The sequence below is a fragment of the Musca domestica genome, unplaced genomic scaffold, assembly GCF_030504385.1.
Source record: "Musca domestica strain aabys unplaced genomic scaffold, Musca_domestica.polishedcontigs.V.1.1 118, whole genome shotgun sequence".
NCBI lineage: Eukaryota > Metazoa > Arthropoda > Insecta > Diptera > Muscidae > Musca > Musca domestica.
In genome coordinates this window covers 1,820,746-1,841,663 of record NW_026712149.1, presented here as the reverse complement: position 1 = coordinate 1,841,663, position 20,918 = coordinate 1,820,746, and the positions used below count along the sequence as shown (strand labels likewise).

At 37.5% G+C, this 20,918-nt stretch overlaps 2 protein-coding genes across 4 annotated transcripts; both read left to right on the top strand.

The window, feature by feature from the left end:
- Window positions 1-909: 909 nt before the first annotated feature.
- On the top strand, window positions 910-6,056 carry LOC131807200 (uncharacterized). The gene is made up of 2 exons (XM_059132270.1): window positions 910-3,955; window positions 5,924-6,056. The coding sequence occupies exons 1-2, from the start codon at window positions 2,266-2,268 to the stop codon at window positions 6,025-6,027; spliced, it is 1,794 nt and encodes a 597-aa protein (XP_058988253.1). The 5' UTR covers window positions 910-2,265; the 3' UTR covers window positions 6,028-6,056.
- A 2,399-nt stretch (window positions 6,057-8,455) lies between these two features.
- Window positions 8,456-20,363, top strand: LOC105262298 (uncharacterized). 3 transcript variants are annotated; one of them, XM_059132269.1, is made up of 2 exons: window positions 8,456-10,247; window positions 20,013-20,363. In XM_059132269.1, the coding sequence occupies exons 1-2, from the start codon at window positions 8,546-8,548 to the stop codon at window positions 20,114-20,116; spliced, it is 1,806 nt and encodes a 601-aa protein (XP_058988252.1). In that variant the 5' UTR covers window positions 8,456-8,545; the 3' UTR covers window positions 20,117-20,363. The 3 variants fall into 3 exon arrangements, with proteins under 3 accessions (XP_058988252.1, XP_011295229.1, XP_011295227.1); XM_011296927.3 differs by lacking the exon at window positions 20,013-20,363 and adding an exon at window positions 13,020-13,152; XM_011296925.3 differs by lacking the exon at window positions 8,456-10,247 and adding an exon at window positions 15,860-17,835.
- The last annotated feature ends 555 nt before the right edge of the window (window positions 20,364-20,918 follow it).

Genomic DNA, 20,918 nt, shown 5'->3' with positions numbered 1-20,918 from the left:
GAGATCGGTTCAGATTTGGATAAAGCTCCCACATGTATATTTATCTGATTTTAAATTAATTTTGCACCAAATGGGCAATACAAGTCCGAATTTAAAAGAAACAAATGCTTCGGCATATTTAGTCCTTTGAATTTTAAATTATAATTATAATCATAGGGTGTATGATTGAATTCTCCCATAAAAAAACTTTTAGTTGTTATGTGGAGCTCAACTAAATTAGCAAAGTGGTGTAGGGTGTCATAAAATCGGTCCCGCCCGACTTTAGGACTTTCTTTACTGGTTTTAAATTGTTCAAGTTCTTTCCAAATGGTGGAGGGTATAAAAAGTTCGACCCTGCCGAACTTATGTGCTCTTTTACTTGTAAATACTTACATCTCTCACGATTTGCGAAATAAATCAAGGATTCTTGTAAATCTTGCTAACAGAGATCTGATGTGAATATAGTATTCAACGGTACATTCCTGGTGGTACATTTTGCATCAGACTTAGATCTGATACGAAATGCACATTGGCCCACCCCTTTGTCGTCAAAACCGGCAGACGCTTTTCAACTTTTTTTAACACTTTTATGTACCATTTTTATACCTTCCACGATACTATGGATGGTATATTAACTTTGTCATTCCGTTTGTAACTCCTCGAAATACTCATGTCAGACCCAACAAAGTATAAATATTCTTGATCAGCAAAATTCTAAGTCGATTTTGCCATGTCCGTCTGTCTGATGTAATTACGCTATCTTTCGAACGAATTGAGATAGAAAGATAGCGTAATTACATCAGACAGACGGACAGACAGACGGACATGGCAAAATCGACTTAGAATTTTTGCTGATCAGGAATATTTATACTTTGTTGGGTCTGACATGAGTATTTCGAGGAGTTACAGTAGGCAGGTTAAGTTCGTAAATGAGCCATGTAGGTCCATGTTTTCATATAGCCTCCATATAACGGTACCTCCCGATATTCACACAACTGTGGTATTTGAAGTTCGATATGGATACTACAACCTATGACAGAAAATTATCTGTGCAGGGCCACGTCTTCGTATAGCCCCCATATAAAGGTACCTCCCGATATTCACCGAAATTGTTTCAAATTTGGTATTTGAAGTTCGAAATGGATACTATAGCCTAAGACAGAAATTTGTCTGTGCAGGTCCACGTCTTCGTATAGCCCCCATATAACGGTAACTACCGATATTCGGTATTTTGATGATTTTAGCGTCATTATTCACCGGAAATGGGAACTACAGTCAGTGACGGAAAATTGACTATGCAGGTCCAGGTTTTTGTATAGGCCCCATATATCAGTACCCCCTACCCATAGAAATTGTTTGAGATGTCGTATTTGACTTTCGTAATGTGACAGAAAATTGTCTATGCTAGTCCAGGTCTTCACACAGCTCCGATATAACGGCATCCCCTATATACAATATTTTGATGATTTTAGCTACAATATTCACCGTTTATTTCAAGTTTCGAATTTGAATATGATAATGGCTTATGACAAACAAAGACCCCAATATAACGGCTGTATTCGGTATTTTTAAAATTTTAACAGAATTTTTTAAGGATTTTTTTTTTTTTTTTTTTTTTTGAAAATTTCCAAATTCGTTCCAACTGGTGGAGGGTATTCAAAGATCGACCCAACCGAACTTTCTGCTTTTTAACTTGTTTTACTTGTGTTCGAAAGGGGTCCAATTAAAATATTCTCATCGATATATTCTCAACGATATTTTCATCGAAATACGGAACCAGAAACTTACACAATGGGGCGACAACAGGTATCCAGGTCCCTAGGTGCCAGAAAAATGATAATTTTTTGTATGGAAAATTTTTTAGATCGACATTTCTGCTTATGTCCCTATACGGAACCACCAGATTTTCGGTATTTCAAGGGGTTTAAAAGATATGTAATAAAAGTATTGCAACTGTTTTGAACACTTTTGAAATTGGGAAATACTTCGCAATGCTTTCATTTCCTTATGGTGATGGGTATTAAAATTTCTAACCTGCCGAATGTAACGCCTTCTATAATGGTTACTTGTTTATAACATTTTTGTCTCTTCCTCCTTAAACCTCTTTCTTGTACCAAATATATATTTTCTCCTAACCACAATTCTTACGAACTACTTAAGTATGTGCGTATGTATAAATATTTGTATATACATAATGTCGTTGAAATATAGCTGAGTAACCACAGCGTACGATTTAATATTGGCCGTCCAGTACACGGGTATCGCTGCTACAATTTATAGCAAAAAATGAGCTCATTTCACAAACTGCTAAAGCACAAAGATATTGTGGAGCATATTTTCCAATATCTGAAGTTGGAAGATCAAATAAAATGTATATATGTGGGTAGATCGTGGCGCCAAGCTGTAACGAAATTCTTGTGGAAGAATAAATTTCGTTATCTAAATGTCTATAAAACTCCCTATGTGAGCATTATAACGAACACAAGATCCGATCGCGCCGATTTGCTAAATATCAATAAGAAATTGCAAAAGCTGTTGGACCACAAAACAGCTGTGAAAACGGATCTTTGCAATACGTTTCTGGAAGAGGTGGCGGCAAATGTACGAAATTTGCGCTTGTATTCCGAATATATAAGCTATCAGCAAAAACTGGGCGTGTCCTTTCAGAATGTTCAGTTGTTTCATAATTTACGTTATTTAAGCTATAATCGCCTGGTTGTGTCGAATAGTCAATTGAGGCTTTTGGCTCTCGCCTGTTACCATTTGCAGAAATTGGAATTTATTGAGTGCACGTGTGAGCAATTGGCGGTGCTGGTACCAGGTGAAAATCTGGACATTAGACACTTATACAAATTGCAATACCTGCGTGAACTGGTGGTACAGTGCGAGGAGATGATACCCCAACCGGAAATTGAATGTCGTATCCTGCATGAAATGTTATCACAGCTGCGATTGAGAAGTTTGGTCTTGAACAATTTCAAAATCGTGGACAGTGGAGCTGATACGGTGCGCATCGCCCACGGGGACTGTGTGATGGTCTTGAATGTTGGTGTCATTTCTCTGGAATTTTGGCCTGACTTCAAACATCATCTGAAAGATTTCTCCAATCTCATTGATCTAACCATCAATGTCTTGAATTGCGAAACCCTAATCAATTCAACGGTACTGGAACTGGTGGCCTACCGTTGTAAGAAATTGCAGCGCTTGTCATTGGAGAATTGTGACTTTTTCATTGAGGACTTCGGTGTAATTAAGAGTCTGCGCCATCTGGCCCTTGTCAACTGCGGCGGTTTCACAGCCGATAACCTGCAACAGGTGCTGGGTGAATTGCCGCTGATATCGTTCGCCCTACACCACACTCGTGTTCTGGGCACAATTATCGATATTCGAATTACACCCACACTACAAGAGCTACAAATCAATACGATTTATTTCAATGAAATCTCCGATATTCTTCAAATGTCGGTGGGGCGTATGGAAAATTTGCTAATTTTGAAATGGCAAAATGGCGATGTCAACGATGATTGGATCATGGATAAATGTCCACATTTACAAGTGCTGCACATACCAAATCCCCAGTTGATACGTCATAAAATTCTCCAAATGACCACTCTCAGAGAGTTGGCACTCACATCCTGTAAGGGGTTGTCGTGGCGTTTCTTTGTGTTGCTAATTAGAAATCTCTCGTTGAAACGTTTCTCGATGAAGACATTCGACAACATGGATGGTGGTTCCGATATACCGCAGCATGCCTATAATATTTGTACTTCGCTGGAAAGTATCCTTATACCGCATCACATCTTCAAAGTGGCTCAAGATTTCTGGATGGATTTGCTGTCCATGAACAGGCACATGAGAATTATTTTCTATGGTCAGTATCGGGACATGTTTAGTCCCATGTTCTTGCGCAGTCTACTGAAGCATCCGCTAATGGAGCAGACATTGAAACAATTGAGAATATGTGGATTTCTTATAGGTAAGCGTGAGAGGAAAGTCAATCGTTCTTAAAAATGTTATACTATGGAATATTGTTGTAAAACTGCGGAATAGTCTTCTTGGCAACATAAATGTATAGATAGATGGAATTGTAATTATATTCACTCATCAGATCTCGAAAAAATTGGACAAAGGTATATCTGAGTTCTATGACATATCATTGTTGTAGAATGCATATTAATAATGTGAGGGTTTTAAATACCAAATCGGATGAAGTATATACATTGGAGATATAGCTATATCTGAATCGATATTCATCAAATTTGAAGTACATGCTTCTAAGCCAAATGTGGTCGGAAGTACCAAAATTCACTCCATTCAAATTGTTATAAACCATCAGGTGCACAATAAACATGAAATCATTCGGAGATGTGTGTGTGGAAGCTATATCTAAATTTGGAGCTATAATCTTCAATTTCCATGGGGTTTGTCCTTGGGCCAAACAAATGATGTGTGGAAAATTTCTTCTCAATCGGACAATAAATGCGTCCTGTACTTTTTTTTACAAAAATACATGGACAGAGGAATCGATCCAAAATGTGATTCTATGAATATCATCAAAAGGAACTATGGGTCTATCTCGATTTCTTCTGCATGTTTCAACCAAATGCACAAAGTCAAAATACCCTGTACCGCAGTGTGTTATCGGCTATAAAAATCCGTTAAAAAAATGTTGCTCAAATCATCATAATACCAAATAGGGAGTTATGCAATTTTCGTCATAGGCCAATAAGATATTCAAATACGAAATATCGAATAGAGGGAAGGCAGCGTTTTATGGGGGCTATACAAAGACCTGGACCTGCATATGTAATTTTCTGTCATAGACTCTATTACCCATTAGAAACTTCAAATACAAAATTTGAAACATTTTCGGTGAAAAATATCTAAATACCGAATATAGTGAGGTACAGTTATAGGGGGACTATACAGAAACGAGGACCTGTAAATGCAATTTTGGTCATAGGCCAATAGGTTATTCATATACGAAACTTAAAACCATTCCGGTAAATTATATCGCAAAAATTATCATAATACCGAATATCGGAAGGTACCGTTATATGGGGACTGTATGACGTGAACCTCTATGTGTAATTTTCTGTCAGAAATTTCAAATTACAAATTTGAAACAATTCCAGTGAAATACATATAAATACCGAATCATCAAAATACAGAATATAGGGAGGTACTCTCCGAAATACTCATCTTAGACCCTACAAAGTATATATGTATATTCTTCATCAGCGTAAAATTCTAAGTCGATTTAGCGAGTCCGTCTGTCTGTCTGTTGTAATCGTGCCTCCTCACATTTGATGATTTTGGCACATTTCTCAACGGAATTGTTTCAAATTCGGCATTTAGAGTTCGTAATGGGTTCTATCTCCCAGATCATTGTATATATAGGTAACTCCCGATATTGGCGAAATTATTTATAACTCGGTATGTAGAGTTTGTAATGGGTTCTGCGTTCTGTGATAGCAGACTGCTTGAATTGGCCATAATTTCTGATACATCCCATATTGAGATACGTCCGAATATTTGATATTTTGGTGATTTTAGTCATATTTTTAAGAGAAATTGGAAATTTAATGTTCCCGATAAGTAACAACTACTGCAGCAGTCAATCCCTACGGAATTCTTAATCTCTGAAGACTTTTTACCAATCCATTTCACTGGCAAAAATGAATGTGGACTCATGGTAGGTATTAAAAGTTCGGCCCTGCCGAACGTAAATGAAACGAATGCCATCACTAAAAATTGAGTTAGATTCGGTTTTTTTAAACTCTTAGATTCATTTTGAATGGATTTACGTACCATACCATAATGACGTGTATTTTTGGAGACCTGTTAATAACTTAGCCAATCTAATATATAGTTCTCAACTTTCTTAAAATATTTTGTTCAAATAAAAAAACAAATTAAATATTTCTTTTCTATTTCATTTTAGATATTGAAGATCTTAAAACTTCATGGGATGACACTATGCAAAACCTCAATATGAAAATAAGCCACTATCGATCAAGAAATTTTAAAATTACAATTGAATTGTAATCAATAAAATATATTTTTTTAAGGACCTGAATATGTCTTACTATCCAACACAATTATATTAACTTACATAAGAATTGTTATTACTGCCTTAAATAATCTACAAGAAATACGCAACTGCGACCATTACGTAGCCAAAAAAAAATACAAAGCATGTTGCAAAAAATGGTGATTTTGGTACAAAACCACCTCCATATGTTAACCACAGACACCAACAGCGGTATATATATGAAACTTCCGGATTTCAACTCTATTCTTTCACTCAATACCAAATTTCGCAACATTTAGTATATTTCGTACAAATATGGGGTGGATTTTAAAACCATCGCTAAATTTCAAACATGGATACCATCTAATCAAATAAAATTTCAGAATTACAGATCCAACCTATTTACCCAGTACCACATTTAGTACGCATATCAAAAACAAACTACATCTCACTCTCAAACAAAGACCTCAATATCTAGCTCTATTCTTTTAACCTATATAATTTAGGAGCACATAGTATTTTTCGTACAATTACGATACACACTTCCAAAACCACTCAATATATACATACCAGATAGAAACAGAAAGTTCAATATCTAATTTCGGGATTCCAGCTCTATTCCTTCGCTCAATACCCAATTTAGTACCTTTTAGTACCTTTTAATACAATTATAGTACAGTTATATCCAGTCCACAAATGAACAGCTATCGTAATACTAAACTCCAGATTTAAAGAACTCTCTTTCGTCCAATACCAGACAGTAGAAAATATAATACTTTTTAGTACTGTTCGTGTACATGTGGTACACATTTCCAAAATCACTTAAATATCACAAACCTACCACCAACACGAACCCCAATACTAATATTTCAAATAACCAGCCTCTTCAGTTCACTCAAAATCAAATACCGAATTTAGTACCATTTAGCACTACCCTTCACCTAGTTCCAAATGCTACCAAATTAGGTGCATTTAACTACTTTCGCATTTCAAAAAAAAAAAAAAAATTATTTGTCTATCCTACACAATATCCAAATTTCAGATTTCTTGCTCTATTCCTTCCCCAAACACCAAAGTTAATACTATTTGGTACGTATGGTACATATGAGTACATATTTCCAAATCCCTCGCCGTGTATCAACCAAACCACACAAAAGGTGGTCCTAATGTCAAATTTTCAACTTGCAACTCAATTCCTTAACCAAATACCAAATATAGTACCATTTAGTACTTTTTTGTACGAATTTCCGAAACCACCCCCAAATTTTAATCCTAAGAACTAACAGTGATCCTAATGCCAAATTTCAGATTTCTGGCAGTACCCGTTCACGCAATATCAAATTTAGTACCATTTCGAGCCATTCCTACGCTTGCTAATCGCATTTCCAAACCCAACTCTTTATCTTAACCATATCACCCAGCAGGGACCACAATACCAACATTATAAATTTTCCGATCAATCCATTCAAACAAATTAAAATTGAACCGAATTTAGTACTATTTAGTACACATTTCCTAAAATTGTAACTGTATCCGTTCACAAAATACTAAAAGGTACGAGATTTAGTGCTTTCAGTACACTTCTAGTCCGAATTTCCACAAAAGTCGACTTATCTCACCCCTACCCCCCAACATTGACCGTTTCGCCTGGGCGTTGATGAAACAGTTAGTCAATCATTATACCCGTGTCTTATCGAACTAACGATTTTGGACCCTTGGTTTTTGGACTCATTGGATCGGTCCACTTTTTCTTGTATCTCCCCATAAAGTGTCAAAATTTCCACAGAAAATAATTTACCTCATAGAACAAGGCAGGATCATCCGATTTTGTTCAATGTTTAAAATCCTAATATTTGTATTTTTTCTGGGTCAGGTGCGAAAATGGACAATATAGACCCACTCCTTGTTGTACCTGTCGAGGTGTGAATATATTATATGTCGGACCACTCCTTCTGGTATCTCCCACACAACGGGTCCAAATGTTGAATATACATATCTCTCATAAGACTCGAAATAAGCATCCGATTCTCTACAATTTTCACACATTAAAATATTTTTAATAACACAAGATCTGGTGATCAAGATCGGTCCACTCTTTCTGGTAGATTGTACATAATTTGCTATATATCCTATATCTATTGGCTATCAACAATTTTGCAGGGTTAAAAATAGTAGCCGCTTAATGGAAATTTTTGCCAACTTAAACTTCAACCTCATGCAAAATTCCGTTTATTGTGACCTGTGAGCAACTGCAAAATCAGGAATTTTTTTCGTGGATCTAAAACCAATATATCGAAATATTACAAACTCTTTGGCCCAATCAAAATTATAACACGCACCGAACACATAGTGATGTAGGGTATAATGTAAATAAATAAAAAAATCCCAAGTATATTTAGAATTGTTGTGGTTTCTGCTATCCATTTAAAATCGAGTGGCATTTTTCACAATTGTTGTGACTAACAAAGGAATTGCATCGCAAGCACTTTTAGTCAGAGTAAGCCGCCTCAGTCCACAGGAATACAGTAGACAATGGAACACCAAAACATGGATATATGGAAGGAAATTCTTGCTAATGGAACAGTACTAGAGAAAATCTTTGGTCATCTATGTCTCGACGATCAAATCAAATGCATAGGAATCTGTGAAGCATTTCATCGAATCATAACAAACAGAGTGTGGAAGAAGAAGTTTAGGGAGTTGAATATTTATAAAACACCCTACATTAGTGTTATTAGCAATGTAGGTCGAACAGAACGAGAATCGGAAGACTGCGAGTGGTTGCAAGAAACATTGACAGCGAAAATGGCCGTTCGCTATGAGCAGTGTAACATTTTCCTGCAGCAAGTTGCCAGGCATGTGGCCAAGTTGCGTGTGTACTCGGAATATTTTGTGCTTCGTGAATCGATGGGAGTGGCTTTTCGCAGGATACAATTGTTTGGGAATTTGCGGGAACTGCAGTATTACCAAATGGTGGTGACCGATGATCATTTGATAATAGTGGCCAAATTTTGTTCAAAATTACGAAAATTGGCCCTCAATGAATGCCACTGCAGTGAATGGCATTGTCTTATTCCGGGCTACAATTTGAACATCGATATCCTTGTCAGCATGGCGCAACTCAGGGAGTTAGCGGTAAAATGTGAGCAGAGAAGTCCCCTGCCAGAAATGCAATACAATGTTGTGGCCCAACTTCTAAGCAAGATGCAACTGAAGGCATTTATTCTGCAAAATATTAGAATCTTGTACGATGACGGAGATACACTGCAATCGGGAAACGGCAACTTGTTGGAAGTTTTGAATATTGGCCACATCTCAATGGAATCATGGCCAAATCTCAAACATAATATTAAAGATTTTCACAACCTCCAGTGTTTGAATATTCGGGTTATGGATTGCAATACTCTGGTGACTACAGCAGATTTTGAACTATTGGCCATCAACTGTCGAAAACTGGTGAGTTTGTCACTGGAAAATTGTGATCTTCACATTGAGGATTTTACCCTACTGAAGACACTGCAGCATTTGAAACTTTGCTGCTGTGGTGGCCTCACCTCCGCCAATTTCCTTCAGATATTGGGCAGTCTAAAATTATGTAGCTTTACACTGATTCATACCCGAGTATTGGGTAATATTGCCGCCCTTCAGATTTCACCAACTCTGGAAGTGATTACAATCGATACAATTCACTTCTCCGCGATTTCGGAAGCTTTTCAAAACTCCCAAAATCAAATGCTCCAATTGCATACCATTAAATGGCTCAATGGCTATATCAATGCCAATTGGATAACCAACAAATGTCCCCATCTGCGAGTCCTGCACATACCGAATCCCCGCTTAATATCTGCAAACATTTTCCAAATGACATCGATGCGCGAATTGCATTTTACCTCGCTTCAAGGATTCTCATGGCGTTTCTTAGTGCTGCTAATAAAGAATCTGTCTTTGTACCATTTGAACGTACAAACAACGGAAACCATCGATGACGGCAAACAGAAACCTCAGGATGCCACAGATATTCGAACGACACTGAACACTATTCTAATTCCATTTGAAACCTATTCCACGGCCCAGCATTTTTGGATGGATTTGCTAAATAATAATCGTTCCCTCAGTTTGATATTCTATGGCGAACACGAAAATTTATTGAATATGAATTTTTTGTCAGACTTATTGGAATTCCCCTATGTTCGGAATAATTTGAAGTGTCTGAATGTTTGTGGATTTGCAGTTGGTGAGTAAGAGTCGTATTAACCATACCTCCGCAATGCGCGGTCGAATTTGGTCTCTTGTGAGTAAAAAAACTTAAGTTCGGCCTGGCTAAGTTTATAATACCCTTCACCACTAACTACTGAAAACATTTTCATAAAAAAAAGATTTTATTGTTGCAACAAATCGTCAAAATGCCGAATATCCGAAGGAATAGGTGCGCTATAGGAAAACGTGGACCTACATACTCAATGTTCCGTCAACGAAGCTATATTAAGATTTTTATACACATCTGTTGAAAAATGTGGCTTAAACCACCAAAATACGGAATATCGGGAGGTACCATTATAGGGGGGCTATACTAAAATATGAACCGTCATATTTTCAATAACAACCATTTCAAAGCATCCTGTTTTTATTCATATGCGCTATTTCCGGAATTAGTTTCTTGCAATACCAAATAAAATAGTAGGTAAGTTCGGTCAGACCGTAATTTTAGTACCCTCCACAGTTTAGAAGGAACTTGATAAATGTGAATAACTCCGTTTCAAAATGCCTCTTTAATTTTAACAAGGGAATAAAGCCTAAGTTCGGTGTGGCCGAACTTTAATACCCTCCACCACTTGGAAGAAACTTAATTCAAAACCAGTAAAGAAAGTCCTAAAGACGGGCGGGGCCGATTTTATGATACCCTACACCACTTTGCTAATTTAGTTGAGCTCCACATAACAACTAAAAGTTTTTTTATGGGAGAATTCAATCATACACCCTATGATTATAATTATAATTTAAAATTCAAAGGACTAAATATGCCGAAGCATTTGTATCTTTTGAATTCGGACTTGTATTGCCCATTTGGTGCGAAATTAATTTGAAATCGGATAAAAATATATATGGGAACTATATCCCAATCTGAACCAATCTCGATAAAATTTGGCAAAGATATTTCTGAGCTGTATTTCATATATTTCCCTGAATATCGGTTGTGGGTAACAAATACAATAAATCGGATGAACAATATATATGGGAGCTATAACTATATCTGAACCGATCTTCACCAAATTTGGCATACTACCTTCTAGACTAAAATCGGTCGTATGTGCCAAATTCCATCCCATTTGGAAATATTGGTGCACAATAAATGGTAAATCGGACGAAGTTATATATGGGAACTATATCCAAATCTGAACCGATCTCGATAAAATTTAGCAAAGGTATTTCTGAGCTGCATTTGATATATTTCCCCAAATATTGTTGTTACAGAGTGCATATTACGGCTGCGGAGGACAAAAATAACAAATCGGATGAACAATATATATGGGAGCTATAGCTATATCTGAACCGATTTCGATCAAATTTGGCATACTTACTTTCAGGCCTAATTCAGTATGTACAAAATTTCGTACTATTCGGGCTGATATTACACGTTTGGTGCACAATAAAAAGCACAAAAGCGGACGAAGATATACATGGGAGCTCTATCTAAATTTTTACCGATTATCTCCAATTTCAATAGGGTTTGTCCTTGGGCCAAACAAATGTTGTTTGCAAAATTTCATCTCAATCGGATAATAAATGCGACCTGCATTTTGTTCACAAGAATACATAGACAGACGGACGGACAGACGGACTGACATGCATAAATCAACTCAGAAAGTGATTCTATGCAGATCATCAAAAGGAATTATGGGTCTATCTCGTTTCCTTTTGCCTGTTACAAAGAAATGCACAAAGACATAATACCCTGACCACCTTGTGGTGTAGGGTATAAAAATCCTAAAAAGACCGTTTAAATGAAAACCAAGAAGTCCTGCATAAATAATTTTTTGTCATAGGCTGTAGTAACAATTGAAATATGACATTTGAAAAGATTCCGGTAAATATTGCCATTGTTGTGGAGTGCATATTGAGCATGTGAGGGTCTTAAAACCCCAAATGGGATGAAACACATATATGGGAGCTATAGCGATGTTCACCAAAGTTTGCTACATTCGGTCAGATGTGTCAAAATTCAGATCATTTGGACTGATATTGGCATTTGGTGCACAAAAAACCTGATATCGGATAATGATATATATAGGAGCTCTATACAAATCTGTTTCGATCTCGATAAAACATGACAGAGGTATTTCTGGGATGTATCTGATATCTGGTATCAAATGTCTTTCTAGTGGAGTGCATATTACGACTGTGAGAGAGTTAAACACCAAATTGCATGAAACATATATATGGGAGCTGTAGTTATATCTGAACCGATTTTATGTACTTGCTTCTGGACTGAATTCAAATTCAGGGCATTTGGACTGATATTGGCCATTTGGTGCACAATTAACCTCAAATCGGTTGAAGATACATATGGGAGCATTTTTTGAACTAATTCTCACAAATTTCAATAGGCGTCGTCCTGAGGCCTGGTAAATTTGTAGAAAATTTCCTCCCAATCGGATAATAAATGCGAGCTGCATTTGCTCACAAAAATACATGGACACGAAAACACAGGACCGACAGGCAGACGGACGGACGGACAGACGGTCTGACATGTATAAATCGGCTCAGAAAGTGATTCTATGAAGATCCTCAAAAGTAACTTTGGGCCTGTCTCGTTTCCTTCTCAATGTTGCAAACAAATACACAGATACATAATACCCTTACCATTACCTGGCGTAGAGTATAAATACCAAAAAAGGAAAAAAAACAAAGACCTATTTTGAAACTTTTCTGCCAGTGGTATGTGTTCGGCCCCGTCGAACTTAAAACCTTATTTTACTTGTTAATTATTCGTATTTGCTTTTTTTAGAAATTGCGGATCTCCAGACAAATAAAACGAGAGCACTACTTCAACTGAATAAAATGACAAGCCATTACCGGTCACGAAACAATAAATTTACAATAAAAATATAAAATTTAATTAATTTTATTTATACATGAAATGTTTTGTTTTATTTTTGGCAGTGCACTTTGAAAAAAGGCAGGACACTTGAGTGCATGAATTAATTGCACTTGGTGGCAATTGGAGCTTCGAGTGACTGAATGTTCAATTTAGGAATGAAAGAAATTTGTGAATCTATTAAAAGGACAAAAAGAAACATGTTAAAAAGCTATAAGTTCGGCCGGGCCGAACTTTGAATAACCTCCACCATTTGAAACGAATATGGAAAATTTCAAAAAATAAAATCAAAAAAAAAAAAAAAAAATTCTATTAAAATATTAAAAATACCGAATATAGCCGTTATACTGGGGTCTATATGATGAGGACCAATATAGGCATTGTTTGTCATAAGCCATTACCATATTTAAATTCGAAATTTGAAATAAACGGTTAAGCTACGATTACGAACTTCAAATACGACATCTCAAACAATTTCGGTGGGTATTGTACCTAAACTCGTCAAAATACCGAATATAGAGGGATACTGATATATGGGGCCTAAAATCATCAAAATACTGAATATTGGTAGGTACCGTTATATGAGGGCTATACGAAGACGTGTACCTGCACATACAATTTTCTGTCTTAGGATGTAATATCCATTTCGAACTTCAAATAGATTACAACAGACAGACAGACAGACGGACGGAAATCGCTAAATCGACTTAGAATTTTACGCTGACAAAGAAAATATATACTTTGTTGGGTCTGACATGTGTATTTCGAGGAGTTACAAACGGAGTGACAAAGTTAATATACCCTCCATAGTATGATGGAGGGTATAAAAAGGGAAAAAAATGAGTTGTATGTCCAATTTCCACCACTTAATGCATGCAGAAATGAGGAGTCAGTTTGTAGATATTTTTTTTCCTTTTATGGCATATTTATTATTTTCAGTAAACAATACCGCGAATAATGCCGAATTAGAAGGTACCGTTATATGGGGGCTATACAAATACGTGGACCTGCAAACAAAATATTCTGTCATAGGCTGAAGTACCCATTACTAACTTCAAATACGAAATTTTGAGTAATTTCAGAGAATGATGTTAGTAAAATCTTTAAAATACCGAATATCGTGAGGTACCATTATACGCGAAGACTTGGTCCTGGGTACACAATTCTCAGGTCATATAAAGTATATATAAAAAGTATAAAGATTCCGGTGAATTGTGTTGCTAATGTCATTAAATACGAATGTCGGGGGTTACCGTTATATGGGGGATATACATAATCGTGGACCTATATAAACAATGCTCTTCCAGGGGGTAAAGTACTCAGAAGGAACTCCTTGTGTGGATTTTCAGACGATTGTGTGAGAAATTTGGCTAAAAAAATAGGGATATAAAGTTATATGGGGGACGAAGACGTGGGTCTGCATTGGCAATTTTTTGTCATAGGCTGTAGTACCCATTAGGAACACTAAGTATGAAATTTGAAACAAAGCCGCTAAATAATGTCCCTAAAATCATCAAAATACCCAATATCGGGGGGTACCGTTGTAAGGGGGCTATACGATATCATGAACCGAGTATAGTATTTAGAAAGAACTTATTTTATGTTTTTTTAGACAAATTCATTGAACAATTTGGCTACAATCATCAAAGTACAGAATATCGGAAATACCGTCATATGGGGGCTATATGATCTCGTGGACCGATGTAGCCCATCTTCCAACTTGAATAAATGTGAATAAATCTTTTGTGTCTCGTACCATCGCTCGTTACCGTGACACTGGTAGCGTAGCCCGACGTCAAGGAAGTGGACGGAAGAAAACAGCAACATCAACAGAAATTCTTAGAAAAGTAAAGAAGCGACTTGATCGAAACCCGCGTCGCAGTGGCCAAACAATGACTCGTGGGCTGAACGTATTGCAATATTCCATTCGGCAAATATTGTAAAATGAGCTTGAGGTAAAGCCATTGAAATTCCAAAAAGTGCCAGAACTTACACCGCAACAGAAAGAAAATAGACTCCGAAGAACTAAAGAGTTGCTTCGCTTGAGCGAAAGTGGTGAACTGACGAAGTTGGTTTTCTCCGAGGAGAAAACATTCGTTGTCCAGCTGTTTGTAAACAAACAATATTATCGTGATTACTTGCCAAAGAGGTCAGCTGAAAATGTGCACCTTCGATTGGTCACCATTGTGATGGTATGGGCCCCCATAACAGCCGATGGTCGCTCTCCGCTCGTACTGGCATCAGAATAAATGCCAAATATTATCGCGAAAATATTCTGGATCGTGTATTAAAGCCTTGGGCACGCAAACATTTTGGCCGCAGACCTTTGACATTCCAACAGGAGTCAGCACCATCGCACTCAGCACGGCCATCCATGAATGGTAACAAAATGAGGTTCCTCGCTTCATTTCCAGCGTACAACGGCCACCAAGATCTCCGTATACCAATCCGTTGGACCATTTTGTCTGGAGTATTTCGGAAAGCAATGTTGGTACTAAAAAATACCAAAGTGTCGATCATTCAAAGCAAGCGCTTCGCCGGGAATGGGCCATAATACCGAAGAGCAACATTCGGGCAGCGTGAGACGGTTTTATTGGCCGTTTGAAGGCCATAATTCGTGGCAAAGGTGACCGATTCGAACAAATCTAAACTTATTCTAAAATTTGATGCTATTCCCGACATTATTTGCTTTCAATCAATAAAATTTAAATTTAATTTGTTGCATTTTTTATCTCACTCTGTATATAAACTTTGTTGGGTCTGACATAAGCAAGTCGATTGTACATCTCGTCACACATATGCGGATATGTCTTGTAATACTGACGCTATTTGTAGCATCATATGCGGTTAAGAACTGACTAAGTAGAAGAACGTTTATTTCTGGATTTTATTTCAACGCCCAATTCAATCATCTCACAGAAAAGATAAGACAATCATTTCTTGTATCACAGTCGTCCCTGAAACGACAGATTTTTTTCTAAAAGAATGTCGACAACTCGGCGAGATGTAATATTGAAAAAAATCCTCTCAAATTTTAATATTTTAAAAAACATATTTGAGTATTTGTGCGTTAATGATCAGTTTATGATTCTGCATGTTTGTGAACCATTTCGTTATGTTATCGTGGAGCTGATATGGAAAGTCAAACTTCGTAGTGTACATATTTATCAAACGCCCTATGTGGGCGTTCTGGTGGAGAATTGTCGAATTGCTGCCTACGATGCACTGGCTGGCCCGTCTCATGAAGCCGTCAGAGGTTTAGAGGCAATTAAGAAACGAAAAGTAGTCCTGAAAACCCAGTATTGTAGGCAGCTGTTTAAGATCAATTCAAAAAATGTTCGCATACTGAAAATATGCTCGGAGTATTGTGATTTCGGTGCCAGTTTTAACAACTCAGATTTTTTCCCCGTCCACTTTTGTGAAAATCTTGTACATCTGTGCTATCATAAAATTATTGTGGGAGGGAACCAGTTGCAACTGTTGGCAAAACATTGCCGGAAACTGCAAAGAATAGAATTGTTGGAGTGCGTTTGTGAGGATTTGAAACCCCTGCGGCCCGGATATAATCTCTGTCTTGAGCTTTTAGCGCAAATACTACGCCTAGAAGCGTTGGTTGTTCAAAGTGATCCATCGAACGGAGATGGCGAAAATGATCTGCCTTGTCACTTCCTGCTAGAGTTGCTACAAAAGCTGAACTTGAAATGTTTACAACTAAGAAATTTGAAAATTATTGGTAACGCCAACAAAAACAAAAAGAAGGGTTTACATTTGAAGGATTTGAAAATTCTTGACGTAGGATGCATTTCAGACGAATTTTGGCCTTTGTTTAAGATACTATTGAAAAAAACTTCGAGTCTGGATGAACTCTCAATAAATGTAAGCAACTGCAATACCAAATTCAGTGTGGAAATAATGAACATCTTGACCAATACCTCGCCTGGTTTGAAACGTTTATGCATCGAGAATTGTGATCTTCAAATAGAGAATTTTTGTGCCTTGGAGAAACTTCAAGAGATTTCGCTGTCCAACTGTGGCGGCTTTACCTTTGCTAACCTACAAGAGATTATGGGTGGCCTACCTCTGCTACGGCGTTTTAATTTGATAAATACTCGAATGCTGGGTGAGATCAGCCATATCTATGTTTCGCCATCGTTACAGCACATCACCATCGACACAATTCTATTTACCACCATTTCTGAGGCCTTCCAAAAGTCGCTGAACAAATTTGAAAACCTACATCAGCTTCAATGGCTGAACGGTGACATTAATAACAATTGGATTATTGAGAAGTGTCCCAATCTGAGGATGCTAAACATCCCGAATCCCTATTTGCTGAGACGTGTTGCCTTCACCATGAAATCTCTTCAAGAGTTCACCTTTACGTCGTGCGACGGTCTATCGTGGTGTATCATTTGGATACTTATCAAAAACTTGACTTTGCGCCGTTTGAATGTACACACCCAAGACGTCATCAGCGAGATTCAAGGATTTCCCAAAAGTGGAAAAAATACGAAAACCTCTTTAAGGTCGATTGTTATGCCGTTTGGTATTTTTACTGCTGCCCAAGAATGTTGGTTGGATCTGATGGCCAATAATGAACAACTTCATATTCTCTTCTACGGCCATCATGACGAGCTGATGCAAGTGAATTTTGTCCAAGGTCTGTTGAGGCACGAACATGTGTCGGAGCGTGTCAAAAGTATACGTATATGTGGTTTAACTGTTGGTAAGTATATTTTGTAGGACAAATTTTAATCATTTGAGCTATTTTCGAACAAAGGCGATGCACCCTAGTAATTTGGCATTTCTGGTTTACAGAGGGACCCATACTGTTTCAATTTGTATACTCTACGTTATGTGAAATCGGCCGAAAATATATATGGGAGCTATATCCAAATCTGAACCGACTTCAATATAATTCATCAAATTTCTTTTTGCTCCAAATTCCGTTACGCGTTCCAAATTTGCAGACTGTATCTGTAATCGATCAATAGATATGTGCATATAAAATCTAAATTTTTCGGATTCTGCTGCTATATTTCCAGTTCCAAGTTGCAGTATACATACTTAGAACTTGAAAATGGAACTCTGTTCAGGAATTTTCGGGTCGATAAATTTCAAACAAACATACGAAAATGTTCCTCTTTTATAGATGTAGATGCGGTTATAGATGTAGATACCTTTGGCACGAATTATGGCCTTCAAACGCCCAGTGTGTGACGCTTCCCGAACGAGATTTTGGTGGCCATTGTGCGCTGGAAAGAGAGCTAGGAATCTCATTGTGTAAACATTCTTGGGTGCCGCGTGCTGAGTCCTGTTGGAATGTCCAAGGTCTGCGGCCAAAAAATTTGCGTGGCCAAGGCTTTAATACACCATCCAGAATATTTTCGCGATATTATTCGGCATTTATTCTGATGCCACGGTCGGTTAATACGAGCGGAGAGCGACCAAATTCGGCAATTCAACACTTTCGGCCAAGCGAAGCAACTCTTTACCTCTTTGGGTCTATTTGCTTTCTGTTGTGGTGTAAGTTCTTGCACTTTTTGGAATTTCAATGGCTTTACACCAAGCTCATTTTTCAATATTTGCGAATAAACATTGCGTTCAGCTCACAAGCCATTTTTCGGTCACTGCGACGTGGGTTTCGATCAAGTCGATTTTTATACCCTCCACCTTGGAAAGGAGGGTATATTAACTTTGTCATTCCGTTTGTAACATCACTAAATATTCGTTTTAGACCCCATAAAGTATATATATTCATAATCAGCATAAAATTCTAAGTCGATTTAACGATGTCCGTCTGTCTGTCCGTCTCTCTGTCTGTCTGTTGAAATCACGATACAGCCCACATTATTTGACGTAGAGCTCCAAAATTTAGCAGAGCTATTTGCATTGTGTCTAGGATGGTTGGTATTGAAAATGAGATATATCGGTCCACGTTCTGGTATAGTCCCCATATAACGGTACCTCCCGATATTCGGTATTTTGATGATTTATGCCACATTTTTTCACGGATTTGTCTTAAAATTGGTATTTGTAAGTCATAGCGGGTCCCTGAGCGTGTGGCAAAACATTGCATGTATAGGTCCACGTTGTGGTATAGCCCCCATATAAAGGTACCTCCCGATATTTAGTATTTTAGTTTTTTTTTACCACATTTTTTCACGGATTTATCTGAAAATCGGTATTTGTTGGTCATAATGGGTTCCAGCTCCGGTGGCGAAACATTGTAATTATAGGTCCACGTTTTGGTATAGCCCCCATATAACGGTACCTCCCGATATTCGGTAATTTGATGATTTTTGCCACATTTTTTCAGGGATTTGTTCGAAAATTGGTATTTGTTGGTCATAATTGGTTCCAGCTTCGGTGGCGAAACATTGCATGCATGGGTCCATGATTTGATATAGCCCCCATATAACGGTACCTCCCGATATTCGGTATTTTGATGGTTTTTGCCACATTTTTTCACTGATTTGTCTAAAAATTGGTATTGTGGGTCATAATGGGTTCCAGCTCCGGTGGCGAAACATTGTAATTATAGGTCCACCTTTTGGTATAGCCCCCCTATAACGGTACCTCCCCATAATCGGCATTTTAATGGTTTTTGCCACATTTCCTCTAATGTTTCTTTTACCCTAAGGTGGAGGGTATTAAAAGTTTGGCCCGGCCGAACTTAATGTTTTTTTACTTGTTTACTTTTCGGACCATTTCTACTGATGTTGCTGTTTTTTTTCTGGCCACTTCCTTGACGTTAGTCTACGCTACAGTTTGAGATAGTATGTTTTTGAACAATACTTGTTCTGGACCTATGAGAATTTTTTTGTAAAGTGGCCCCACCCGGCCACTTTGCTTACTTGTTTGAAGTAAATTATTAAAAATTTTGTCTTCCCTTTCTTTCAGATTGTCAACACCTGCGCCTCGAATTTATGAAAATCATGCAACTACTGAATCTAGCAACATGCCATTATCGTTCTCGCAACGTACCTTTTACAATCGAGTTGTAATGTAATGAGGTCCAAACCTAAATGCACAACTGAAGTTCGGAAGCAGTCTGATTGATTCCGTCAATAATCTTGATATGTTACATAATGTACGTATATAATTCTTAAAACTGGTAAATTTTTCCTATATAAAAGGACCATGGCTAATATTTGTTATACACCTTCGTCGTTTATACCACAAACGTTAAACTTATGTTTCTGAAATACATCGAGCGTACTGAATTTCATAGTTGAATAAATTTGACCTTGACAAAACGTAGTTTTTTCCTGCTGAATATAAAAATTACCAACAAGGTGAGTACTTTTATACAATTGTCGAATTTTTGCTAAGGGTCTAAAGCAGGCCTAGCAGAGAGCCTCAATTTTTTTTGTGATTGTATGTGTTTTGAAATAGCAAAATATTTAAAATGTTTTTTGTCTCCTTTACACAGTGAGAAATCTCTCTCTCTTCTTTTCTCCCCCTTCCTCTCTCTCTTCTTTTCTCCCCCTTCCTCTCTCTCCCCCTTCTCTTGATAGAGGAAGAGGGAGAGAGAAAAGACCCCAGGTCAAGAGAGTGAGGAAGGAAGGGAGAGAGAGGAGAGGGAGATAAAGAAAAGGAGGAGGAAGAGCGCAAGGAGAGGATGATCGAGGGAGAGAGAGAGAAAAAGGGACAAAGAAAGAGGCAGAGCGAGGGAGGAAGATGGAGAGTGAAGAGAGAGAGAGAGGGAGGAAGAGAGAGAGAGCGGGGAAGAGAGAGAGAGAGGAAGAGAGAGAGAAAGGTCAATGAGGTCATTGACCCAAGGTCAAGAGAGACAGAGAGGAAGAG

Bases quoted from the DNA above. Each gene is read 5' to 3' on its own strand.
- LOC131807200 (XM_059132270.1), top strand. From the start codon at position 2,266: ATGAGCTCATTTCACAAACTGCTAAAGCACAAAGATATTGTGGAGCAT. The intron at 3,956-5,923 runs GTAAGCGTGAGA...ATTTCATTTTAG, and splicing joins AATATGTGGATTTCTTATAG to ATATTGAAGATCTTAAAACT.
- LOC105262298 (XM_011296925.3), top strand. From the start codon at position 16,095: ATGTCGACAACTCGGCGAGATGTAATATTGAAAAAAATCCTCTCAAAT. The intron at 17,836-20,012 runs GTAAGTATATTT...CCTTTCTTTCAG, and splicing joins TATATGTGGTTTAACTGTTG to ATTGTCAACACCTGCGCCTC.